We start from the raw sequence: 27835 nt of genomic DNA on the forward strand, positions 1-27835 counted from the left end.
TGATTTTAAGATGTGCAAATACGCTCCTGGCTACTACTGAGTCCATGACATCCAGGCTCAGAGCGAAATCTGGAAGATCTGAAGTCGAAGTTATTGACTCAGACGGCACGTGATTTTAAGGTGTGCAAATACGCTCCTGGTCACTACTGAGTTCATGAGCATCCAGGTCACAACGAAGTCCAGGCAGATCTGAATTCTGAAGTTATTGACTCAGACGGCACGTGATTTTAAGATGTGCAATATGCTCCTGGTCACTACTGAGTCATGAGCATCCAGGCTCAATGCGAAGTCCAGGCAGATCTGAAGTCGCAGAATTGACTCAGATGGTACATATTTTAAGATATGCATACGTCCTGGTCACTACCGAGTCATGGAATCAGGCTCTAATCGAAGTCCAGGCAGATCTTAAGTTGAAGTTATTGACTCAGACGGCACGTGATTTTAAGATGTGCACATACGCTCCTGGCCACTACTGAGTCATGGGCATCCAGGCTCAAAGCGAATTCCAGGCTAGACTGAAGTTGAAGGAATTGACTCAGACGGCACGTGATTTAAGATGTGCAAATACGCTCCTTGACCTACTGAGTCATGAGAATCCAGCTCAAAGAAGTCCAGGCAGATTGCATTCTGAAGTTATTGACTCAGACGCACTATGATTTTTAAGATGTGCAAATACGCTCCTGGCACACTGCGTCATGGGAATCCAGGCTCTAATCAAAGTCCAGGCAGATCTGAAGTCTGAGTTATTGACTCAGATGGCATTGATTTTAAGATGTGCAAATACGCTCCTGGCCACTACTGAGTCATGAGACATCCGGTCACGACGAAGTCCAGGCAGATCTGAAGTCGCAGGATTTGACTCAGGGATACATGATTTTAAGATATGCAAATACGCTCCTGGGTCATACTGAGTCATGAGAATCCAGGCTTCTAATCAAGTCCAGGCAGATCTGAAGTCTGAAGTTATTGATCCGATGGCATGTGATTTTAAGATGTGCAAATACGCTCCTGGCCACTACTGAGTCATGGGCATCCGGCTCAAAGCGAAATTCCAGGCTCTCTGAAGTTGCAAGGAATTGACTCAACGGCACTGATTTTAAGATGTGCAAATATGCTCTGGTCACTATGAGTCATGAGATCCAGGCTCAATGCGAAGTCCAGGCAGATCTGAAGTCGCAAGGATTGACTCAGATGGTACATGATTTTAAGATATGCAAATACGTCTCTGGTCACTACTGAGTCATGAGGAATCAGGCCTAATCGAAGTCTAGGCAGATCTGAAGTCTGAAGTTATTGACTCAGACGGCACTGATTTTAAGTGTGCATAACGCTCCTGGCCACTACTGAGTCATGGGCATCCAGGCTCAAAAGAAGTCCAGGCAGATCTGAATTCTGAAGTTATTGACTCAGACGGCACGTGTTTTAAGATGTGAAAATATGCTTTCTGGTCACTATGGGTCATGAGAATCCAGGACTCAAAAGAGTCCTGCAGATCTGAATTCTGAAGTTTTGACTCACGGCACGTGATTTTAAGATGTGCAAATACGCTCCTGGTCACTACTGCGTCATGAGATCAAGGCTCAAGCAAAGTCAGCAGATTCTGAAGTCTGAAGTTATTGACTCAGATGCACGTGATTTTAAGATGTGAAATACGCCTCCTGGCTACTATGATTATGACATCAAGCGAAATCCTGGAAGATCTGAAGTCGCAAGTTATTGACTCAGACAGCACGTGATTTTAAGGTGTGCAAATACGCTCCTGGTCACTCTGCTCACTCATGCAGAGATCTGCATACATACTTGGGAGGTTATTGCTTACCTCAAACATGCACCACAGCTCTGGGTCTTCACTCTCTGCCCCAGATCTTGCCCTCAGTTCAAAGTTCTCACCCTCCCATCCAACTCTGGAAAAAGAAATCGGGCACTGATATTGCTCGGTTGCTGCTTGGCTCATGTTTCCATCCACCTTACAGTTTCAAATGTGAGACTAGGGTGGTGGTTTGATTTGCTCTAGAGACAGCAGAGTACAGAGAGGCAGGGACAGGGAGAAGGGGGGAAATTTCTTGTGTTGAAAGGAGGACTTTCTAAGCTTGGCTGTGCCACATGCTGTTTGTCTTCTGATGTGTAAAAAAATGGCACATGCACCATGCTTGCTGGGATAAAAGGTGAGTTTTGGATAAAAGGTCTTGGATAAAAGGTGAGTTTTTAAAATTCAGAGTAATGCCCTCTGAACAACATTCCTAGTAAATAGCCTGCACATCATCCAGAATGTTGTGTGAATTGATTGCAGAAGCAAGCATGGGTTTGGGTGTTTTTTGGGGGGGGGGGGGTGGCAATGTAGATAAGTCCTGACTCACAACAGGAATTGTTGTTGTTTGAATCCAAGTTGTTTTTTGGCTTATGGTGACCCTAAGGCAAACTATCATAAGGTTTTTTTGGCAAGTGTTTTCAGAAGGGGTTTGCCATTGCCATCCTCTGAGGCTGAGAGAGTGTGACTTGCTCAGTAGGTTTTTATCCTTGAGCAGCAAATTGAACCCTGATCTCTGAGCTGAGATCCAACACTCAAACCACTGCATCACACTGGCTCTCTTAATAGAGGAGAATATAATAAGTAATGAAACTTCCCATCATTACGTTAGTAAGGCCTTTAATAGTGATTTAACTTCAAACGCATTTAATTAAAATTTACATGATAGTTTCAGAAACACATTTTCCACCCTCCAACATGAATACAATTGAATTAGATTTTTAGTGAATTAATTTTTAAGCCCTGAATCCATTTCCTACTAATTATTCTATTTCTAGTTCCTTCACTTGTTAAGTGTGTTACTTTGGAATAACACAAGAACATAGAGTCGCTTTAAAAAACTGTAAGTAGAATAATAACTAACTAGTTGGGGCTTGATATCCCAAGCTCTTGTTTAAACTATCTTGCCCTAATTATTTTTTACAATTTGAAGTCTAGTTTGTATTCAACTGTAACACTACCTCGGTGTAATTATTTACCTGAAGCCATATTGGTCAGTGATATCTTTAGTATGCCAAGAGAAAATGCTGAATCATATGGTTAAACTCGTGATGATGTATTGATATTTTTTCATCTGAATGATTTTTGTGTGTGTGTCAATAATGCTACATAATCATATCTCATAGTTTAATTATTTCAGCAGCCTTGCTGATGCTTATCTATGAAGCAAAGTCATATTTCAAAGTTTATCTGAGGATACACTGGCAGCATTCCAATACACTGTTAGATGTGCTTAAGCCCATTGAAGGAAGACTTTGTAGAACTCTGGCTATTGGTGAAGTGTAAAATTCCATTACAGTTATAATGTAAGCTACCTTTCAGAACTAGTATTCAAAGTGTGAACATTTTAATACTATTGGTTACCCAAATTGCAAGAGTCCCGGGAGAGCACCCACAGCCAATATTTAATAGGGGGATTTCATTAGCTCAGTTAAAGCAGCCGAGAGGACTTGGGTAACTCAAAGCCTGTATATATCAGTTCTGAGAAATAGACCGCCAGAGTGCAAGTCCAAAATAGTTTTATCTGCAAATCAAAGGGAAATCACCATTCAGACAGAGACACTCACGCACACACTCAGCCAAGAACTAATGATATAAAAGGTGGTAGTAGATAGTGACTGAAGGTATTGCAGAGAGTGTGAAGTGTCATTTCACTGTGAAGTGAAATGGCTCACCAGTTGCCTGTGGATCATGGAGTGGCCAGCAGTGCTGAGAAATCAAGCAAGATACTGACAGAGAGTCTGTCTGGCTCAAGCAAGACTAAATTTGGGGCACCTGACCAGGCATATTTATAGGGCAAAACATATCCCAGGGCCGATTTTGGGATTAGAGTGAAGTTTCCAGGAGAGAATGTTCAGGGACAGGACGGGAAGGGAGCACAATGGGGAGAGCAGCCCCAATTGCGTGAAAGAAATACAATGCAGGGCAGCAATAAAAGTGCTATTTTAATTTTTTCCCCGTAATTGCAGCAAGAAAGGGCCCTGAGTTAACTGAGTCCAGAGTACTTTTGCCATTTGAACTCAATTTGCCACAACTGAAGTAAAGTATAAAATTGGATTTTATATGCTTTGCTATGTTTTTAACTTGTGATTCGTTATGTTCTATTTCTATTGTTCTTATGCTTGCTGTTACCCGCCTCGATCCAAAACAGGGAGAGGCAAGATACAAATAAATATTTTATTTTATTATTTTATTATTTTATAAAGGTTGGAAGACAACAGAGAAATGGTTCTTTCAAAAGTAGCTGAAAAAGTGGGTGACGAGACGATTCTGCATTTTGTCCTTTGCATCAGTTATCCAAACATCTTGTGCTAGTACTGCTTGGCTTGGCAAAAAGGACATGTGAAAAGAGTCTCAGGGGTTGCAGCTAGAAGAGAGCATGACTCAGCTGTCAGATGCATCTTTGATAGATTGTATTAAGAGTGCCATATAACTGTTTCTTCCAGTAATCAGTGTACTTTATTCTGCACTAGTCATATGTAATCTGAGTGCTGCGCCTGTTGCTAGACTTCTACAAAGATGCAAACTATAGATAAACTGGATTATTTGTGCATGCAGCCTTCAGCAGAGGAAGAAAGTGCATATTTACAAGAAATGTAATGCTGCACATTGGCCTGCAGAGGGATCAGAACAGTTTTTACTTTCGAGGCATTGAAGAGCTGAAGTTTCATAAATCAGGACATCACTTAGGCACTTCTGATGCAGCAGACCGGGATCCTTCTCTCCACTTTGTAGTCATTTAAGTAGGAAAGCAACCTCTTGGGTAGAATACCTGGGCTTTTCCTCACTCCTCAAAGTGGCCAGGACAGCTCACAAGGCAATTGCAATGAAGACCCTACAGAAACAAGCTGCCTGATGAACAACAGTGTTCAAGTATATCCAAATTTTTCGTCCTTCCTTTTGGAAAGGCTTCTGTCTACTTTAAGAATCGAAGACCAGAGAGAGATTCATCAAGTGACTTTTCTCTTGACCCTACATCTCCTTTTTGAAATAAGGACACTCCCTTGAATGCTCAGTCTGTCTTCCTGTTAAAGGTAAAGTGATCTCAACGTGGGGTAATAGATGGAGAAGGGATGGGGATATGGCCCCAGTTTTACTGACTTACCTACCTACCTATGCAATGCAGGCATCTGGTGTTTGCATTTTTGAATCTGATTGTCACTCTTACTTGATTTGCTCCATAAGACTTAGGCTGGATGCTGAGGAGCAGAGTTTGAAAAAGTAACTGTTTTGGACTATAAGTCCCAGAGTCCCTTTTGGGAAGGTTGACCAGATGCCCTAATTGCAAAGGTGCCGTAAAATGTAAGAAGTGCAAGAAAAATGTTGGACATTACCAAATAAAAGCTAAAAACATGAATATAAATGTAAGTTCGTGCTTCTCAGTTGTGCTCCAAATGGAGGACATTTTGGAATTCCTCCTGGACAGAAGGCTAAAATGTAAGACATGTCTGAGAAATGGAGGATGTTTGGCCACCCTGTGTTGGGGGGATTCTGGAAGCTGAAGTCCTCAAAATAACTTTTCTTAACTTTGCTCAAGTGTGAAAGTATGTGGGGGTCTTCACCTTAAAAAATTGTTTCTCTATTGTGGAGGAAATGTTATTTGGGGGGAAATGTTTTTTGTTTGTTTACTATGCAGAATTGAAGGTGCAAATGCATCAGCCTTGGATCATGTATGTGCATCATTTTTATTTTTACAGTCATTTTTACAAAATGAATTTATACTATTATGTTATAGATGTTTTATAATGGTAGCTAGCATATTTAGTTTTGTTTTTACTTTTGTATCATCAGGGGTTGTGTGTTTGTGTGCTGTAGTTTGTTTTAATCTTGTCAGCTAACTGCCTTGAATCCCCTAAATAAATAAAATGTGCTTGATTTTTGTATGGAAAAATTCCATCTTAGAGGAGATACAAACTGTCCTTCACAAACACCCTTTTTGTGCAGCACTTGCAGAGAAAATGTGACTCGAGCACATGATATCTTCCTGTGTAACACATGGATTATGCTATTCAACTGTAGTTTTTAACATTTCAATTGTATGTGTTCTACACTTCTGCTGTATTTGAATAGCAGTAAGATTGAAAGCTAGTCTCTTGTTAGAAAGAAAAAGAAAGGTGCATGAGGATGGCAATGGCAAAACCCCTCTGAAGAAACTTGCCAAGAAAAGAACCATGATAGGTTTGCCTTAGGGTCGCCATAAATTAGGAATGACTTGAAGGCACACAACAACAACAACATGTGTCTTGCTGGATGTGGGAAACATTTGGCCCCTCTGGCTGTTTTGGCTTTCATCCCACATGAGTGACACCAGACATAGCCAATGGTAATGAACTATGGGATTTGTGATGCAGTGACATCACTGCCTTGTGCATGTTCAGGCAACTGCTGGAATGCCAACTGCCTGGCATAAGCAGAGTAATGTCTCTGTGTGTGTTTCTGATGCCTGTTGGCATGCAGGGTCTTGAGTGCCTGCCTCTCTGCCCTTGTGGGCCCTTGTTTTCTGCTGGGGTTTGGTTCCAGCTCCCCCTGTGGATAACAAAATCTGTGGATGCTCAAGTCCCATTGAATATAATGCAAAAGGAAAATGGTGCCTCTAATATAAAATGGAAAATCAAGGTTTGCTATTTGGAATTTATATTTCTTTGAATATTCAAGCCATGGACGCTTGACTATGTGGATAAAAAAATCATTGAGAGGAGACAGCTAGGCATGACTGACAGACAACCAGACTAAAACACCTGCAAGAATTAATGCTTCCATTATGCCAGTTCAAGAGGGAAATAGAGGAGACCATGATACTGGTTCTGCTGTTTCTGCCTAAGGATAGGGCCAGCCCCAAAATACAAAATAAATATATTTTATATATGGAACTGGCCATACCAGACGAACACAAAATCACTGATAGATACTGATGTATTGTATTTTTAACCTACCTTTCTCCAAGGTCCTACAGCAGTGTATATGAGGCTATTTCCATTCCACATCCCTATGAAAAGTACAGTGGACCCTTGCCTTACTCAGGGGATCCGTTCCAGACCCCCCCCCCCCCCCGTAAGGCTAATTCCACGTATGCTGGAGCCCATTCATTTGAATAGGGTTTGTGTGTGCGGCGGTGCGGGGGCGCCATGGGCGTGCACCCCATTCATTTGAGTGGGATGCGCTGCCCCTTGCGCCCCATGTGCGCCCCGCAGCTTGAGCACATACGCTCAAGTCTGCGTAAAGTGCGCCCGCGTATAACGCGGGTGCACTGTAGGTTGAAATATGATAGTGGCTTTTCATCAGGGCTACCCAGTTGGGATTTGTACTCAGATCTCGAGACCGTACTGCATGTACTGTACTGTTTAAATCTGGAATGTTGGCTACAATGGCTTCTTGGTATCTGCTAGGGTTTGGTTGCAGCCCCCCCGCCCCAGATACCAAAATCCATAGGTGCTCAAGTCATATTATATAGAATGGTGTAGTATGGCATCCCTTGTATAAAATGGTGAACAACTGAAAGGTTTGCTTTTCAAATTTAAAAATACATGTTTTCAAGAAGTGATTAGTTGAATCTACAGATACAGAACCAATGGATACAGAGACCCAACTATAAAACAAATCTAACAATATACATTAAGGTCAGAAAGCCAATGAGAAGGAAAGGCCCATAATATTTGGGAGAGGAAGTGTTTATTGCTGTATTAAGGAGCAGAATTGTCATGGAATAGCTTTTGTCCAATAGATGTGTTGTAGTCCAGACAAGTCAAACTGCAATGCCATCATCATCACCAGGTACTAATGATCACATTGTCTGGGGATAATGGGAGTTGTGGCCCTATATATTGTACATGGGGGGAGGGAGCCTTTCTCAACTCAAATTTGTAGGATGTTGTGATATCTGCAGTCCATTGGCTGCCTGTCTTTGCTTTTATATGTATGAAAATTCTGGGTTGTGGCTAGCAAACAGGTCACGTTGCACATTTGAAACCATTGTATCCTTTCAGATTATTTTGCCTGAGCTTTGTATTTCTCAAAAAGAAGGAAAGTCAGTAGAAAACAAAGCAGATTCTCACAGATGTTGTTAAAAAAAAAAAAAAGCTTTCCCAAGCTGTACTACTGTCACTTATCAATGAATTTTTATTGCCATCATAATGACCCTGTGAACTGCACAAACGCGAGCAATGTTTATTTCAGAATGTCTGGGTGAATTAAGTTTTTATTTAACTGTTTGCTTGTTATGCAGCAAAAATGTCAGCACAAACACTATAACTATCTGAATATGCAAGAAATCATTTTGGAGTTTTCCTAGAAGACTACTGGTGTTATTTTCTCAAAATAAATAGTACAGTAAAAGGCGCTTGTCTGAAAGAAACATTAGCCAGCAGTCTTTTACACCAGGGATAGACAGTTGTGGCTCTTCTCCAGTATTGTTGGGGGACCTCACCCCAAAACTTTGAGGGTATCCCTTTCCTACCTATGGTTGGACTGTATCCCTGACTACTGGCTATGCTGACTAGGAATAACGGGACCTACAGGCCAAAAAGATCTGGAGGGCCACTCTTGTCTGTCCCTAATGTACATCTTAACTGTGAGTAAACCTTACTGAATTCTGATTAGGCATGTATAAGATTATTTATTTATTTATTTATTTACGGTATTTATACCCCGCCCTTCACCCCTAAACTGTTTGTTTTGATTGTACTTTAAAAAAAAAGTCCCGTAATTGATCATTTGAACTATTGAACATACACTTAACCAATAAGGTATCTCTTTCTAGTATAGCTTTTCACTTTAATAGAAACCCATGAATGAAATGCCAATCGCGCCCTGCCGCAGGTGTAGAAAGCTATTCCTGCAGCAGTAGCGCACTTGGCATCATGTGGCCTCACTGTCTCCTCCTCCTCACTTTCCCTCCTTCCCCTCCCTTTAAATTTTTTCCAACTTTTTTTCAAACTACGGTATTTCATAGCCCTGGATCCCCAAAGTTTAAGAGTGGATTAGGGCTGTGGGGCTCTGAAATAACATGAAAAAAGTTGAATTTTAAAAAAAAATTCAAAAGGCATGCTGGGCAAGGCATAAGAGAAATAGGGAGGGGTTAAGGGAGAGGAAAGGAAAGGAATGTGATGCTGGCAGCAGCCCCGTCACGCTCAAGGAAGAAGTGCATTGGTGGCTGCTCCTATGCCGGTATTGTACCAGGTTGCAGGACTACAGCGTGAAAGGTGTGATAAAGCCCTAGGTACACGCCTCTCATTGGAAACAATAGATTAATTGTCTTATATTAAAATGAGTAAAATATTTATTTGTTCTCTTAAAATTCTTCTGTACAATCTTTCCATTAAAAATGGTCTTTGATGGGTATAGTATTTATTGTCAGCAGTGCAAATTTATGCACAAGATGAACAATCTGTATTTATATGTTTTCCTATATTTTCTGTGGGAAGGAAATAATTTTATTCCACTTTCTTGTGTATTTATAAGTATACAATACATAAGTAAATATTTCATAAGTACAAGTAATACAGCAGGAGTTGGGAAAACTCTTTTAGCTGTAGATTTTTGCAACCATTTCTGCTAAATCGCAGTGTGGTAAGGGTCTCAAGAGATCACATTCCACCCTTAGACAGGGCCAAAGGCAAAGTGGGTGGGTTCTACAGATGTGAATTTTACCTATTTTCACCACATGATAAATGGCTGGAAGTGGTTTGTACTTTCTCCTCCTGCCACTTCATCCTGCCTTGTGTCAGATTTTGGTTTCCTCCTAAGTTTTCATCTATTCATATGTCATGGAAATAGTTCTTGGTAACAATTAGCTTCAAGAAGAACTTACACAAGTAATTTTCAAAGGGAAAGCTGTACTAAATATCTGTTCCAGGATGGCTGGAATTTTTTTGACAATTTTATATATAGTTTAAGACATTTAATTTATTTCAAGGATTTATATCCCGCCTTTCTCCCACAATGGGATTCAAGATCTTTTGATTTGGCCCTCCAGATGTTTTTGCCTGCTGTTCACATAATTCCTGAACATGGTGGACCATACTTGGTGGGACTGATGGAAATTGTAGCCCAAAACAGAGAGTAAACGTTTTCTCACTCCTGACATAACTTGCAGAATTCCTTGCTAGGCATAGTGGGCCCTTGCCTTACGTGGGGATCCATTCCAGATCCTTCCGCGTAAGGCGAATTCCGCCTATGCTCAAGCCCCATTGTAAACAATGGGGCTCGTGCACGGCGGTGCAGTGGTGTGCAGGGCGCAACGGGCGCGCACACCCATTCAATTGAATGGGATGCGCTGCCCCTTCCACCCTGCGCATGCCCCGTGACTTGAGCGCGTATGCTCAAGCTGCGTAAGGTGTGCCCGTGTATGACACGGGCGCGCTGTAGTGGTTTTTTGACATTGGTTCACTCCTGTTGCCTTGCATTGCTAGAAGATCATGCTGATCTGCCTAATTAAAAAGTGCTGACTTTCCACATTAAAAAGTATGGCAAAACAAATTTAATTCCATTTTCTTTTACCTGTAAGTTTTTGACCGAATTTCTTGCAAGCAAGTTTGCACACACTGCTGTATTCTGAGTTTGACTTGGGCCCTTATCACACGAGCAAAATTTGAAGTTACCCCAGGGTCAATGTGAAGGCAATGCAGGGACAATCATGGGGTTTCAATCAGGAGCCATCTTAAACACAATCGGGGGCCATTCCAGGGTCAGGTAAATCCTCTTTTCCCCCAAATTTACCTTACCCTGGAATGACCTCAGAATTGACATTCTGTGATAAACAAACTTGAAACTTTACCTAACCCTGGAATGACCCTGGAATGATCCCCGATTGTGTTTAGGATGGCTCATGATTTCATTTGGCCTCGTGTGATAAACAAATTTGAAACTTTACCTAACCCTAGAATGACCTTGGAATGACCCCCGATTGTGTTTAGGATGGCTCCAGATTGTGTTTGGCATCGTGTGATAAACAAACTTGAAACCCCATGATTGCCCCTGTATTGCCTTCACATTGACCCTGGGATAACTTCAAATTTTGCTCGTGTGATAAAGGCATCAGTTTGTGTTCTTTAAGGGGAGGAAAATGTGTGCTCTTGCTCTCTGCAGCTGCATTTGTGCCAAATATTAAACAGATTACACAATTTATAAAGATTACCCCCTCTTCCCCCTGCTTGTGCAATGATCTGCTACCTGATTTACAGCTGCTTTGTTTCTTCACAGATGGAAGCATTGCTCAGGTTCTTTCTTTTCTGGAAGGTATTTTCTTCAACATCTTTTGGCTACCCAAGTGGCAAAATCAGTGTGGCTTGTAATTCTATGTTACCCAGTCATGAAAATGCCATTTCACAGACTTCTCTACCACCGTATGCCATTTCCATCTCCAACACATCATTCACCCCAGGAGATGAAATCATAGGTAAATACAGAACATTCAGTATTATATCTGATTGGGATATAACACTCCCCTGTTATATTGTATTTTTTAAAACATTAATAACTTTGTTTTAGAAAGGTTTTTTTTTCTTTCATCCAACTATTAAAAGACATAGCCATGTTAGTCTGGAAAATCAGTATGCAAAGGGATCTTGTAGTTCCTTTGGGAGTAACTGAAAAAGAGAGGTTGTTAGCATGAGCTTTCATAGACTTGAGCCTACCATCTCAGTAGCATGGGGTAGAGTGGAAAGTCACATCCAACTGTGTATCTCTTTGCATGTGTCCCCTTTGTTCAAAAGCTCCAAACCCAAACTTGAGATGACTACCTACCTAGTAGCCTGGATCTGGATGGCTGTATTTGTGCATGTATTTGAGCACATGTGCACACTTGCTATTTCCCCCGTCTTTTCTGGATGCAGTCTCTCACATATTACATGCTTTTCTGTTCAAAAACTCCTGACTGACAAAAATAGATGTTGGGTGCAGAACCGGAAAAGCTGGGTGTGCAAGTGTAATACTACAGTAGGAGGTCTGCTGGACTGCAGCCAGGAACTTTAATGAATAATGGTCTCTGCTGCCAACAAGATCAAACACAGCGGGAGCACGAAAGACAGAAAGATTCTTTGTCTAGTGGAAAACATTCTTATTTCAACCTTGTTGCAGTCTACTGTGGGAAGAAAGGAAACACGTATGGCTTCTTCTTTTTGAACATAGGAATTTGCAGAACTAATTGCCGAAACCAAACCCATATCTATAGTAAACGTTTCCTTCTTGGAAAAGATTTATAGCCTTCTCCAATGTCTCACTACCTGAGGCGCTGGATTGCAATTCTCATCATCCTCAGTCACCATGGGCAAATTGCTGTGCTGGTTGGGTTAATGGGAGTTGTAATTCAAGACATCTGGAGGACATTGTGTAGTAGAAGGCTAATCTACATGTAATGCTCTAGCTCCTTTGGGCTGTATTATTTTCATATTTGTATGAGTTCAACAAATTAAGACAAGATAAAGCACACCAGACATATTCGAGTCATATTCTAGGGAAAAAAATTAAGATGAGAGGATGTTTTTGGGCTCCAGATGTTGGACTCAAATAAGCATTATACCCACTGCACAGATTTAGGGAAGGATTCTCAGTCATGAACAAATCTGGACTACAGATTGGACTACAGCTGCCAGAATCTCCCATCTAGCAAACCTATGGTCAGGGATGATGAAAGCTGCAGAACAACCATCTCCAAATGGCGATAAACTCCCATTCCTCTGGCTTTTTGTGTGTATGTGTCTGGGGGAGAGTTACAATTATTTTAAAAACTATTGTAAATCTTTTAAAGAAATCTCCTCTGTGTGAGTACTAATTTATATAATTATGGGCCCAAACAGACAGGCCAAAACAAGGCTGCTTTGGGTCACTTTGGAGGTATGCTGTTTAAATGATACACACATCTTAAGAGGCCAGAAGCTGCGCCAAAGGACTGGAGTGTGGCTTTGGTGCAGCTTCCAGCCTCTTAGGATGCATGAATCATTTAAACAGCATACCTCCAAAATAATCAGAAGCAGCTTTATTTTGGCCTGTCTGTTTGGGACCTACAATAGCATTCCAGGCAAGCTCAAGCATTCCTGCTGTTAATGCCAATTACAGTAAGACATTCTAACACACACTTATATTTCTTTCCTCCTCAGTATCTCTAACTGGAGTCAATGGTTCCAGCTTTAAAGGATTTCTACTCCAGGCTCGAACACCTGGAGGAGAGGCTGCTGTTGGAAGCTTTCAAATCCTAAATCCTAACACACAAGGGCTTATATGCAACAATATTCAGGTATGTGTGACTTGTATAACTGAAATTTTCAAAATCTAAATCCTTACACACAAAGACTTGCATGCAACAAGATTCAGGTATGTGTGACTCAAGCTTTCAGATCCTAAATCCTAACACACACAAGCGTATATGAAACAATATTCAGGCATGTGTGACTTGTGTAATTCAAACTGTGTAATTCTGTTGTAACCTGTTATGCATTGCAAAAAAAAAAGGCAACTATTCTTTGCATTCCTAGCAAAGGTGAAATGGTTGAGTGGCTAGTGCCTTACTAAACTCAGGAATAATATTTTACAAGTAATAATATTGCCTATAAAGTGTACAATTGGTGGCGGGTTTTTTTGCAAATTACTAGCATATGTCATTACTGTTTTTCATGTAATAAGGAATTGCTTTTTCTTATTGTTGGGGGCTAAAATGCATTAGGAAACATTTGGCAGGAGTCCTCCCCTCAGTTTATTTAGGGCATCTCCTTACTTCTTATTCTTTTGAGATATATTTTTTCTTTAAAAAATTAGCAAAAAAAGGCTGCAGAAATATGAATAACTGAATGGGTTACTAAACTAATGTATATATACACCCTGAACACATGCTATAACATTAGTGGCAAAAAGTTACTGAGGTGGTAGTCTCATAATAAGTTACGTAATTAATTTCTTTTTAAACAGTAACTTTCCATGCCCCATTCTGGAGTGGCAGCAGCATGTTTCCTCTTGAAGACTGGGTGATTTTAGTACTTGCTACAATAGTGCTAAATTTTGTAGTGATAAATGTTGAACTTTCATCATGATAGTTCAAGTTACCATGCCTCCAAGAAGTGTCAAAAGAACAGGCAGCTATGTTAATATATATGAACAAGGTACTTCTAGCAGTGTTAACAAGGAGTCTGGATTTTTTGTAACGATAATGAATCTGAATTGCTTATTAAATATCAAGCCATCTTCCCCAGTCCAAATACTTTGCATTTCAACAGTAGTAGTTCACAAAAAGAGTTTGTATATAAAGTGAATCATCATAATCATCATCATTCTTGCTAATCAAAATGTCCCAGCACTTCAACACCATGAATTCTGGCTCTGCTGTACCACCAGCAATTGCAAATATCCCATTCCTAGGCAAACTGATTGAGACTGCAGTGTTTGACCCAGCACTGACTGTTTCTACATGAAGTGGATTATCTAGACTAATTTCAGTCTGGTTTGAGCCCTGGATATGACACTTGTAACCTTGTTGCTCTGACTAATGATTGGCAGAAAAATGTGGGGAAAGGCTGCCATGTTGCTGATTTTCTTCACCTTCTCAGCAGCCTTTGATACTGTTGACCACAGTATCTTCCAAGCACCACTCAGTGGGTTGGAAATAGAAGGCTGTGGCATTTCTACTCTGACCTATCAGCAGTGTGCAGTATTGGGAAACTTCTCATTCCCATCTCTACCAGTGTGTACCATTGGGAAGCTTCAGCTTGGTTATGGCAGTTATGCTTTGTGATTGTCAAAGCATCATCTTATCTCTCATGATGATTAATATCTGTACAGAGGCATCACTAGGGGTGTGTGGCTGCACCAGATGATACCCTAAAGGAGGGGTGACACCACTGCTGCCCAGACATCTACTTTTGGGCAGAAATGGGCTATGGTGTTCACCTGTGTCCTTTTAAAACACTAAATAGATGGGGTGAGCGGGGTGAGGCTCAGTGGGAAGAGAAAGAAAGGCTCCTTATATTTTTTTAAAAATAAATTTTAAATTTTAAACATTTTTTGAAAATAAAAAATATATTCTTTTTATTCCAGAACTGGACATAGTACTCAGGGGAGAGATCGGACCAAAGCAGAATAGAGTGGCACTAATATTTTCCTTGATGTGGACATTGTACTCCTTTTGATACATTTTCCATAGGAATTGCAGCTTACCCACCTTCTCTTGTATTTATCCAAGCAGTCAGACTGTTCCATTTCCTTGGCACCCACTGCAGAACACTCTTACACAATGCAGGTGTTGCCTAAAAATCAACTATTCTGCACTTTTCTGATAATACTAACAGGATCGATAGGACCATTGTTCTCACCCAGTGAAAGTTGCTGAATATCAGATTGGATTTTAACCACACATCAGCACAAAGAATGAAGTAAAGTGGCTGTCCTAGCCACACAGATAATTAAGAGACCCATGGTGACAAAGCTTACACTGGAGTAATCTGACTATTTGCATTGGCTCAGTGTGACAAGGCAACACTGGTAATGTTGTGTTTTTAGATACCTGTAAGGGTGTTATTTTTTATATATCATTTTTTTAAAATTGTAGAATTCTGCAGTGAGTCACACAAACCGGGATGACAAGCAAAATGTAACAGCTGTTTGGATTGCACCTCCTGGCGTGGGACAAGTTGTTTTCAGGTATGGACTTCTGTTATGTATGTGTTCATGACACTACAACTCAGGGCTCTGCATGACACAACAAGCCATGGTTAAGCTGCTCAATGGTTCCTACTTGTAGCAGGAGTGGCTAAACAAACCACATTGGAAAGCAAGCCTCCATAGTAGGTTTATCCCATTGTCTGGAAGCAGGCAGTTCCCTGTCTCTAGTTTGTTCTGTCCCAACAAACTAGTGAAAAAGAGCGGTGTTTATTTATAGTCTCTTTCTCTGATTTCTTGGGAGGGAAGCTGCTGACAGGCGACATGATGAAACAGGCATGGAGTGAAGTTCTGAAAATTTGTTTACATGTCACGGTTCTAATGGAGTAAATGCAAATTACTGGATGCACCTTTAAACCAGATACTTTATACTATATTATGACCGACTTTGCAGAAAAGTAATTTATCAAGATTCAGGTCCAAAACACACTACAGAAATAATCCAGTTTGAGACTGCTTTAACTGCCTTGGCTCAATGCTAGGGAATTCTGGGAACTGTAGCTTTGTCAAACATTTAGCCTTCTTTGTCAGAGAGCATTGGTACCACAATAAACTGCAATTCCCAGTATTCCCTATCACTGAGCCAGTGGTCAAACTGGATGATTTCTGCAATGTGGACTGGACTTTTGTTAGGCTATAGTAAATGGTTAGCATGCTAATGTCTGATATAAATATAGAAACATAAATCAAACTTGATATTTTACATTTTGCTGTTACCAGCATTGGAGCCTTAAATCATAAGTGTGCATGGCATTCCTTATGAAGGGAGATAACGTAGAAGTCCTCCATGACTGCAAGACATGCACATTACATACACTATTGTAACATAGATCAAAGGGGCCAAGATGGGAGTTTGCTTGTCTTAGGTGTGTTTGAATAATAAACATTAGTCAGTTTTCATAAAACTTGTCTCTGTTGATCTATTACCTTGGCTACCTTTGAATAAACAGGACTAGTAACCACTCCTCTATTTGAGCTCATGATAAATTCCCCAGACCAAGGTCACATTATTACACTGTGGAAGAATTGATTAGCTGTACTTGGTCAATGACTCCCAAAATTATATTTCAGTGGTCTTTCCCCTCCCCTCTAGAGCAACAGTCGTACAGAGTTTTGCCACATTTTGGGCTCAGGTTCAAAGCCATCTTCTTGTGTCTTCCAACACACCATCTGTTTCTGTAAGTTTCAATATGATACTCTAATTTTTAAAAATATTAAAAATGTGTAATTATACATAACACATATTGCATTAAAATGCTTTTAGACTGAAATTATATACATTGAGATGGACAATCATATGTTGCCATTGGCCTTTACTGGGACAGTTTATAAATCTAGTGGGAGTACCTCTCGATTTTCTCCTGCATTGGTGGCACAGATCAATTCACAGTGAAAAAAGCTGATGAGCCCTGTAGCCAGATGCAAGTAAAAATGATTTCTTATTGCTTAGCTTATTGAGATGAGGAAGTACAGAAATGTGCTAAGCATTCATCTCTAGTAGCAAAATTGTGGTCATAATATCACACATCCCCATTAAGAGAGGTAAATAGTGCTATCCTTCTTTGATTTGATGGTAGACATCAAATTCTGAAGTCACTTAATACCAAAAACATTTTTAATTGGCTTAGGCAAGTCAGTTGCTCAACACAGCCTATCCAGCAATCTAACCTACCTCACTTGTTGTGAAGACAATGAAGCTCTCTTTGGAGCAGGAATGGAAAAAGTGTAAACCTCACCATTCCTAGTCATTATATCATCAGTGGTGAGGAATTCTGGGAAATGCAATCAGCCAACATCTGGAGGGTCACAGAATTCTCACCCCTGCTTTGGTGTAAAGGAGGGATATCAGAAAAATAAGGAAGATGGGGGACAGTTGGCTGTAACATAGTAATCATGGAAATAGTTCTGCTCCCAGGTACCACAAGTGAAGAAATTGCTGTTGCACTGCTGGGCAAGGAACTTGTGGCCCAGCTCCCATGAACTATAAAGCTAATAGTGTGGCCTGATGGATGATACAACCAGTAATATCTGGATGACCACATTTCGCATCCCTTCACACTGACAGTTCCCAATAAGATCTACACTCCAAACTTCACAAGAGACTATGTAGACAGACTTCAGTCACATGATTTTTAGCCAGAAGGTTGTAAGAAAAACCCATTTTCCATATCCATTTTTATATAACTAGTGGTGTTCTGTGTCTTTTCTAGACTTTACCCAGTTTGTCACAGAGTACTACTCCCTCTGCAACCGTAAGTGTTTGATTTCTGCATCTCATTGCATTTTTGGTTTGGGTTCCACTTGCCCATCCAAAGGTCTCTTTCATGCAGTTTCGATAATGTCAAAATCAAATTTATTGGTGCAGTAGATGTGAAGTTCAGAGGACCACCTTTCCAAAAAATACCAAAAATAAAATAAAATAAAAACCAATCAATCAGTAAACTGGCTGGTATATCTAAATGCGGGCAGCTGGACGGTGTGACACTAACTTTCAGGTGTCATGGTGTCGTGCATTGTGTATCTGCCATGCCCCAAAACTGGCTAGAAGCTGGCTTTTCATGCCAGTGTGTTCTTGCCCAAAGCTTGCTGTTGTGTGACAAAATCTAAGAATCCTGTAAGAGAAGTGATTTGAAGAATCCTGAAACAAATGCATAAAGTGCCAGAGATAAAGAATCATGAATGCATCCATGTATGTGACTTGAATAGGTTTGTTTCCATTGCAGATCTCCACAGAAGAAGGATGTGGTACAGAGAAATTCTGTTTCAGTAACCCTACAGGGTGCAGTCCAAAGGATCCAAACTGTTACTTCATGTCATCTGAAGCATTAGAGAGTCCTGCATTCAAATTTGAAATGAGTGGTCTTTCAGATGGCTATATAGCTATTGGTTTTTCTGATGACACAATTATGGTGAGTCATTGAAATGTTTCCTTTATTTTTTATTTTAAAAATTTAAATTCAAAATATCTTTTAAATACACAAAGCCAAAGGTGGCCTATGGTCATCATGGTTAATGACAGAGTTTGGAAGGTTACTTTCAGAAGAATGGGTATAATGAATGTAAAAGCCATGCATGACTGAGTAGTGGTTAGAAAATGCTCTGGTACTCAGAATTATGGATGTGTTCTGGGTGGCTGAAGTATGTCATTACATCCACTGTTCCCAAGAGGACCTTTCTAAGCACTAGTACAACCTAATACACAGCTTAGATCATAACAAACATATAATTCAGATCAATCCAAAGCCTCGTTTATCAAAATAGTTTTTACATCAGAGGTGGGCAACATGTGGCTTGTGGGCTGCATGCCCCTCAGAGTTAAATAACATACCTTTTTTTGGCCAAAATGTTCCCAAACACCCCAAAATGTCTTCTAAGGGGCGTAGAGGGAATTTCTGCATGTTTGGAGCCCCTATCACACTTACCAGGAGTCAAAAACAAAATTTTGTGATTTCCCCCCCTCTCAAAATGTCCCAAACTGCCCAATACAGGCTCAGGAGGGTCCCAAAACATGGCTCCATGTCCCATAGGAGGCCATTTCCCAATGGCCTAGTAATAAGAGGATAAAGATAAGATACACATATTCTGGAGACTGAACTATGGTGATGTTTTTTATTTCTTCCAGGGGAATGATGACATCTATATTTGTGATAGAAATGCCACAGATCATATAGAGGTTCAACATGCCTTCTCAACTGGACGTACTAGACCTACCCCTATGCCTCTGGTACTTAAAAAAGTCTTCTTGCTTCTAGTATATTTTAAAGCATGACAGATGTTATATAGAGTTTAAAAGTTATGCGTTTTGGCTCTACCCAGAATGGACAAAGAGAAGAAGAGGGTAGTGACTTTCATACTTGGATTACCATATATATACTTGTGTATAAGTCAACTTCATGTATAAGTTGAGGGCAGGTTTGGGGGCCAAAACTATGGATTTTGATATGACCCATGGATAAGTCGAGGGTAAAACTTAGGGCATGTGACAAAAGAAGTAAAGACTTTATGTACTGATGGTAAATGTTGCATTTCTATTGCAAAACCTTGCAATATTGCAAAAGTCAGTAGTATACTCATTCTAGCTCACTTTCACATATTACATATTTCCACAAAAAAATATCAATTTTTTCAGCCAACTGCTTTGCAGCATTAAAGCTTGCAGTTAATCCTGCAATAACATTGTCCATCAAAACATCAAACACGTATTTTTCTGACCGAGGTCTCTCCTGCTGAATAATTTGTGTCAGTCATTTCTGCCAGGTTGGCACCAGGTATTGTGTCTTTTTTCAGTGTGAGCTATGATCAACAAAATAGAATTCAGAAGTCTAAGGCTGCATCCACACTGCAGAAATAATCCAGTTTGACACCATTTTAATTGCCTTGGTTCAATGCTATGGAATTATGAGAACTGTAGTTTGTTGTGGTACCAGAGCTCTCTGATAGAGAAAGCTAAATGTCTCACAAAACTACAATTCACTACAAGTCTGCATGGAAGAAAGTCACCATATAAGTGTTTTGAGTTTTTACTGGGAAAATTCTGGTTTTGAATAGCTGTAGTATGTATATGTTGTATTTGTATGTTTGACATTTTTGTTTGTTTGTTTGTTTTTCTTTATGTTGTAATATTTGTTTTATTTAGTAGTTACTTTTTAGGATTGTAACTATGTTGTTTTGACGTTTGTGATATCAATAAAGATAGCCATTTAAAAAAAACCTACAATTCACAGACTACCCAGGTTGTCGGGGGCAATTAGCTTTGAGTACTTAAATGCACTGATAAGTGGTATAGAAATGTACTTGCTTGCTTGCTATTGCTAAAATAGTGTCAAACTGCATTATTTCTGCAGTGTGGATGCAGCCTAAGTGACTACTGTACACCCTGTTTCTCATGGTGAAGCTATTTGAAAAATAGGAACAGGTTAAAAGCCAAGAAAATACCCGAAGAGCTACATGTTTGCTAACCTTTGTAAAATTATGCAATGAAAGGGAGCTGTGAGGTTTTCTTTTTTGAGAGTGGGGGGCATCAAAAATTTACAGGCCCCTCCTTTTTTCTCTGGGCCCTGGACTGGAAGTACCAGCTGCACCTCCCTCTTATAGGTCCTGATGTGGTGTGGTGCTTTGAGAGTTGGACTAGGACTCTGGATACAAGTGTTTGAATCGCCACTTGGCCCTGGAATCTCACTGGATTCCCTTGGCCAAACTGTTACCTCATGCCTGAGAGTTCTAGTTCTTTGAGATCATGACTCTTTGAAATTACTCAGAGTCCTCTCACCGCTGTTAATGTAAGCTATTAAAATTTCCCTATTGTATATTGCTTTGTGGGTGCAATCTCAGTAACCTAGCAATTTAGATAACAACAGCTGTGTATCTAGGGTGAAGTGGAAGTTCTAGCAACATCCTTTAACAATGGAATCATCAGATGTTCTTTCATTTCAAGAAATGCTATATCAACTCAGCCAAGAGATGCTGGCAATTTGTACTACATATTTTTGGCTTTTGGACCATCGTCATCTGGTGAGTTCATCTTAGAACAGGAGTGGGGAACCTTGGGCATCTGAATGTTTTTAACAATTACCTTCATCTTTTGCCATCTTTTGTTTTTGCCTGAGTTTTGTTTTTGCAAGATTCTGCCCCCTCCTCTGCCTCCTGCTGAGTTAATTGAGTGCAAATTCCTTTTGCACTTTGAACTGTCTGCAGCAAATGAAGTAACCTGAGGACAAAAGGGGGACAGTGGGGAGAGGAGAGAGAACTGGGATATTTTAAAAGCAGCCCCAAAAGTAGAATGACTAAGGATTAATCAAGACTGTTCCTGCCAAATCAGTATGGTCGGAAGGTATGGTATCAGCACCAAACGTGCCTGTGAAAGTGGTGTGACTGAGATCATGTAGGAATCTTACCAACTCAGGCATAGTAATGTAGGGAGATAGGGCCTTTCAAACAGGCTGGACCCAAGCCATACAGGGCTGTGGAGGTAATAATCAGCACTTTGAATTGTGCTAGTCTACAAGCAGACCTGTAGCTGGCAAAGCTTTTGCAACACAGGAATTACATTTTTCCTTTAACTGGGCCCATTCAACAGTCTGGCAGCAACATTTTGGATCCACTGAAGTTTCTGAACAGTTTCCAAAGGCCTCATTATGTGCATTACGGTGATCTGCAGGACCTTGCGTGGCTGGTGCGCTAGTTTTAATTGTGCAAAGGTACTCCTGGCCACTGCAGAAACCTAGGCCTCCAGCCTGACGGCTAAATCCAGAAGTACCCAAACTGTGAAACTGCATCTTTAGGCATCCAGCACAGGATGAATCCCTGTTCTCAGATCTCCCCTTCAAAACCAGCCAGAAGCACCTCTGTGTTTTCTGGATTAAGCTTCAGTTTATTGACCTCCATCCAATCCAATTTTGACATCAGACATAGGCCTAATTCCAAAATAGCTTCCTTGGAATTGGATAGAAAGGAGAGGTATTGCTGAGTATCACTGGTGTACTGGTTCTGAGCCCCAAGGAACATGTGAGGGGCCCTTATCACATTTTTGACCATTGCATTTGAGTGTGGGATTTCAAACCTTCCCTTCTACAGTTGCTTTCCTCACTATATTGGTCCTCTGAGATCAATTCAGGGGAGTAAAGAGCTGGGGAGTGAGGGTTAAACAGCACAGAGTGTGAATTGATCCCAAAACAGATTGGGATCCCACAAGCTCACCTGTAAGTATATATAAAAAAAGTTTGGCTGCATTCTCCATACTTAATATGGTGATTAGTTTTACCTCTAAAGATTTTGGTAAAATGGGGCTTTGTTCTGATGCAGATATTTTTACCTTTGCTTGACAAGACATATCTACTAACATTTCCTTTCCTACCCAACTTTTTAAAGGTATTAGGGCCTTTTCCTCTTTTGCTATAAATACATAGTGGACTTAAGGTAGATATGTATTCTCTGTGGTACATCTCCATCTTTCATAGCCATATCATATGAGAAAAGAAATCTCTGTGCCTCTCCGCATGAAATCGTAGCATTTCTGTTCTATTTTCCAAGGGAGACAGTAAAAAAAGCATGCCTTTTATCAAACGGGATTTTCCAGCAGGACAAAAGACACACGTTTACGACCATCTTCCTCAGAAAGAGAATGGAAATGAACGACATCATGTGGAGAAGCATGGAGAAAGCCGCTGCTCTCCTACCCCATTTCAGATTTCTTTTCTCATGCAATAAGTCTCCTATTGTTGGAAGGCACTGTTTTAATAACAACTTAGTCTTGTTTTTTTTAAATATTTATCTTTCAAGGTCAGATACTGAAGCATACCAGGAGACCTTTCATCACTGATCAGAAGGTGAACATTTCAAGCTTCCAATCACTAGGGGGCACTGCTTCTACACCTTTGATTATTAAGGCTCATGGTAAGTCACCAACTATGAGTTGATTCACGCAATTCCATCTTTCCACTTTAGTGTTTGTAGTCTCAGTATGAGAGGCTTGCAAGTTGGCCTTGGTCTCATGAACTGCTTCCACAGATTGAAGTGAGTCCAGATTGTGTGTGAAGACAGACTGTTTTTGGTTCACATGTTCTTCTGTTCCCTTCCATCAAGGATTGTCCTTGATCAGCTACACCAATGTTACACCTATTGATAGTTTACAGTCACAAAGGTTTTGGTGTCCTTTTGAGGGGGCTATTAATTTGAAGTTGAATAAAAATGAAATTGTCCCAGATCCTGCAAGTTAACATTTTTATTTTTCCAAAGCTAATTTTGTAATGTCAAGAACTGGTACCTGAGTTGCTCTTTCCACACACACACCCCTTTTAAATGTTATATATTCAGGGGCAGTCATGTTGGCCACGAAGGAAAATACAACAAAATCCAAAATTCACAAAAGAATGATACTTTTATTGGCCAAGCAAAATGCATAAATTACATCAAGCAAGCTTTCAACGATTCACTGGATTCTTGATCAAGCAAAAAGTGTTAAAAATCATACAGGAGAACAAAAGAAATAATGTTAGACTCATCAGCCTACCTTTTGCATCAGATGTTTTTTCTTTTTTAATTTTTTTCATTCACCCAACAAATCTTCAATTGTTTACATATACTGTTACTTTTCATTACATCTTTAAAACACAGACAAAATATACAAGCAACAACACATAACACAACAACACAAAAGATTCACTGACAATCCACAGTAGTAACATTAACTTGTTTACCCATACGTATCTTGTTAAGCTTATTCATATTTTGGTCACATTCAGTGATAAATTAATAAATTCTATGAAATTATCTTACTTCCTTCTCATTTTTGTTGTTGTTATCCATTCTAGCTTAAGATTCTTCATTATTATAATTGTTATAAAGTCTATCCAATGTACATTCTTCCTATAAATACCCCATCTTTGCTATACTAATTATATTCCCAACCACTTCTGTTTATACAATGATCAAATATAAATATCATGATTCATACCTTTCTTCATCAAGGACCACAGATGTTGTTTTCTGTTGTCGTTCATTTGGTTTGGAGGGATCTCAGTTCAGGCAAAGGCCACGTGGGGACTGAGACAAAGGACAATAAAATTAAAACTCCATTAGCAGTAATAAAATAACTTTTCTTAGGATCCAAGTTGTCTCTTTCCTTTGTGAAACAACAAACAGAACCAACAAATGGATTATATAAGGCAGAAGCAGAGGCAGAAGGACTGGATAAAGAAAGGAAGGGAAAGAATCAGTAGGGCTGGAAGCAGCAGAAGAATTATTATTATTAACCTTTATTTATAAAGCGCTGTAAATTTACACAGCGCTGTACATACAGTGGAACGTTATTATACGCAGGGGATCCGTTCCGGATCCCTCCATGTATAAAAAAATCCGCCTATGCTCGAGCCCCATTGTTTCCATTCAATTGAATGGGATGTGTCGCCTGTTTTGCCCCGCGCGCGCCAGCGGCTTTGAGCGCCTATGCTCAAAGCCGCCTATAAAAAGGCAGCGTATGAGGAGGCTCCACTGTACAGTCTTTTTAATTGGACGGTTCCCTGCCCTCAGGCTTACAATCTAAAAAGACACGACACAAAAGGAGAAGGGAAAGGTGGTGGGGAAGGGGCCTGTCTAGTAAGATAATACATATAAAATACATAGCAATACAGGAATTGATTCAATAAAACAGACAACAAAAGAACATCAAATAGCAAGTGACAATTATGCAATGCCTGGGAAGAAGACAACACAATCTGACCCATGACTGACTCAGTAATGAAAGAAAAAATGAAACTCAGTAAAGAAAGAAAAAATGAAACAGTGATGGTACATACATGATCTGGTGTATTTATATTTGAAATCATTCAAATCATGGCCAGTTATTTATATTTGAGAGAAATTAAATATAAATTTGATGTAAATCAAATAAGTAAATATGTAAATCATAACTGCATATTATACAATTAGGATTTGTATAATTTATTATTTATTTACGTTGTTTGCTGTTGTATGCCTTAAAGTAGTTTCCAGTGTATGATGACATCATGGGCCTTTCTGGACAAGTTGTGTTCAGAGGCGGTTTGCCTTTGCCTTTCTCTGAAGCTGACGGAATATAACTTGCCCAGGGTCTCCCAGTGGGATTCCATGGCCGAGCAGGGATTCGAACCCTGGTCTCCAAAGTCATAGTCCAGTGCACTACACTGGCTGTCATTTACTATGTATGAAACAGAAAAGCAAAGGAACTCCCTACTTCCCATTTTGTTCCTGCCTCTTTCCTAGGCCCTGTTGAATAGCTTTAGTTTTGCCTCCAGTTCTCATGGCACACTGTTCCGATGTTGCATGCTCCTGCCTGTCACATACCTGCCAGTCAAGGCCTATCTGTATTTGGCTGGGACATCAGTCTTACATGCCCACTTCCTTAGGGTTCAATTCCTTTGCAGATTTCAGTCACTAACCACAGATGTTGAGCTCATGTTTCTAGTTCTTTTACCTGTGTTCTCATTTCAAAACAGTAAGAATGACAAGTTGTTTGCAGGAGAAAAAGAAATTGCAGGTTTTTCAACAAGCTTTTAAGCACCATTGTAAACTGGTTATTTTGCGCAGGTAATCAGGCTCACTCTCTTTTCTAGCTCACTATGAAACCAAGCTTCTTGTTGAGTGATTAACAATCACTTTAACTCTTCCTTCATGTACATGCACATGTGTACCTTAAGATGTATGTACACATGCACAGCAGTGTAGCATAGAAATGGTAAGGATTCTAGTCAAATGCATATTTACTCTGAGGAATAGATGCACCTACTTTTCTTTGTTACATACCTTTGATTTAGAAATATCATGTATTTTAAGTAGCATCCTGAGATTTATTAAATTAATGCTGGAAATACTGTTTGTTTTAAGGCATCACCTCTCATGCCTATGATTTGTTTTTGTAAGGTGCTCTCATGCTGATTGCTTGGATGACCACAGGCAGTGTAGGAATGATATTTGCCAGGTACCTGAAGAAGTCCATCAAAAAAACTCTTCTGGGTAAAGATATTTGGTTTCAGGTATGGATTTCAGAGATAATGGTAAGCTTTTGAACTGCAAAGAATATAAATGGTCTATGGTGCAGTACAGACTGCCGAAAAACAGCGGTCTGCCAGTACCTGTTTTTTCTCCGGAGGGAAGCCACAGCCGCCAAACCACGCAGCTTCCCTCCGGCGGTAAAAAAACTGCGAAAAGCTGGTTCTTTTAAAGCCGCAGGGGCAGCGTAACAAGTGTGCCACTGGTGCAATGGTTATGTAAGTGCCGGGCAGCAATGTGCGGATGCCGCATGGCACTTACGTAACAATGGCGGTGCCCATGTATACAGGGCACCGTCATTATTAATGCCGCCACCACATAATAGGGTTGTGGGGTGTGTGGTCACTCCACCCCAGTGCAACCCTAGTACGTGGCCAGGCCGGCGCAAAGTGCTGATCTGGACCGCGCCTATGTTTACTATACAATTTCCTTAATGGAAATGTGTACACACCTGCCATTTATTTTGGAATAAGAGTTCAGTTACAACTGCTATAGTCTATTATGTACCTTTCCAAACAGGCATTGATTGCTGCTGCAGACAAGAATGGTGTGTCTAATTTATTGTAGTCCAGAGAGGACAAATTCTGACCCTTCAGGGTTATTGAACTGCAACTCCCATGGGCCCTAACTAGGATAGTGATTGATGAACTATTATGAGGGAATTACAGTTCAAAAGCATCTAGAGTGCCACAAATTGCTGACCCAGTTCTGGAGTGAAGGTTTTCCTGAATCCACCTTCAGGACCTCACATTTCAACACAATGGAACTTAGCCCATTACACTGTTATTGCATTGTGTCAGTCATGTCTTTGCCTGGAGTTTATTGTACAGTACTATAGCTCTCTCGGTGCTGTACCTTGCTGTACTGTTGTTGGGCCACTTGGAAATCTATTATTTTCTCATGTGAAATAATCTGCTTAATGACCTCCTATCCTGTTGTGGTTTAGTAACCACTTTGGGTGTGAATGTATCACTCCACTTTGTTGCGATAATGACAGCATAGTGAATCCTGTGTGGGTGTGGTTTATTGTTCCTCCCTTGGGGATTCCTTGAGCAGGGAAACCCCAGTCTTCCTCCAGTGGTTGGACCTAAGAGTTTCTAAGAGAGCTTCATGTTTCTTCTCTGTTCTCTGGCATGTTTTTAAAATATATCTTTTTAAACAAGTGTAGTGCAATAGTACAATACTGATGTCATCCTACATAGAATTATTGCCCAGAAAATCACATGGTTCAGGAAAAAATAAGAAGTAAATACAGTGGACCCTTCTGACTGGCAATCCTCCAATTTGGCCACCTGTGAATCGTTTTTGTTTAAACCACCAATCGTAGAGCAGACCGTGGAGCAGAAAAAGTGATGTAAATGGTATTGTCACACTTCAAGTGTGAGAAAGAAAACATAGGGATGCCACTGATGTGAAGAAATGCCTTCCCATTCCACTACCTTTCTGAGTACAGGAGAAGTGGTTTTCAAATGGAAAAACCTGAAACAACTAACTAGCATGATAATCACCTAGGTTGCAAGAGCTCTCATTTGTAGTGCTACGTATTGTTATATATTGTATCAAAACAATATAAGAATATAAGAAAATAATGACTTGACATTGACCTCTGGCGGTGTTTTTCCTTGTCTACTTTATGTTTTGCGT

General features: G+C 40.2%; 1 protein-coding gene across 3 annotated transcripts in view; it reads left to right on the forward strand.

The window, feature by feature from the left end:
• The first annotated feature begins 1878 nt into the window (after positions 1-1878).
• The window catches only part of LOC121928728 (putative ferric-chelate reductase 1), a 36324-nt gene continuing 10367 nt past the window's right edge, over positions 1879-27835 (forward strand). The window contains exons 1-12 of one of the 3 annotated variants that reach the window (XM_042463842.1): positions 1879-2197; positions 4234-5061; positions 11225-11420; positions 13120-13256; positions 15558-15649; positions 16761-16845; positions 17878-17919; positions 18391-18576; positions 19290-19391; positions 21037-21178; positions 22946-23059; positions 26063-26175. In XM_042463842.1, coding sequence (XP_042319776.1) covers positions 11225-11420; positions 13120-13256; positions 15558-15649; positions 16761-16845; positions 17878-17919; positions 18391-18576; positions 19290-19391; positions 21037-21178; positions 22946-23059; positions 26063-26175 — 1209 coding nt within the window. In that variant the 5' untranslated portion in view covers positions 1879-2197; positions 4234-5061. The remainder of the gene's footprint in view (positions 2198-4233; positions 5062-11224; positions 11421-13119; positions 13257-15557; positions 15650-16760; positions 16846-17877; positions 17920-18390; positions 18577-19289; positions 19392-21036; positions 21179-22945; positions 23060-26062; positions 26176-27835) is intronic. The other 2 variants (XM_042463839.1, XM_042463840.1) reach the window with 2 other exon arrangements.

The sequence above is a fragment of the Sceloporus undulatus genome, chromosome 4, assembly GCF_019175285.1.
Source record: "Sceloporus undulatus isolate JIND9_A2432 ecotype Alabama chromosome 4, SceUnd_v1.1, whole genome shotgun sequence".
In the NCBI taxonomy this organism is placed as follows: Eukaryota; Metazoa; Chordata; class Lepidosauria; order Squamata; family Phrynosomatidae; genus Sceloporus; species Sceloporus undulatus.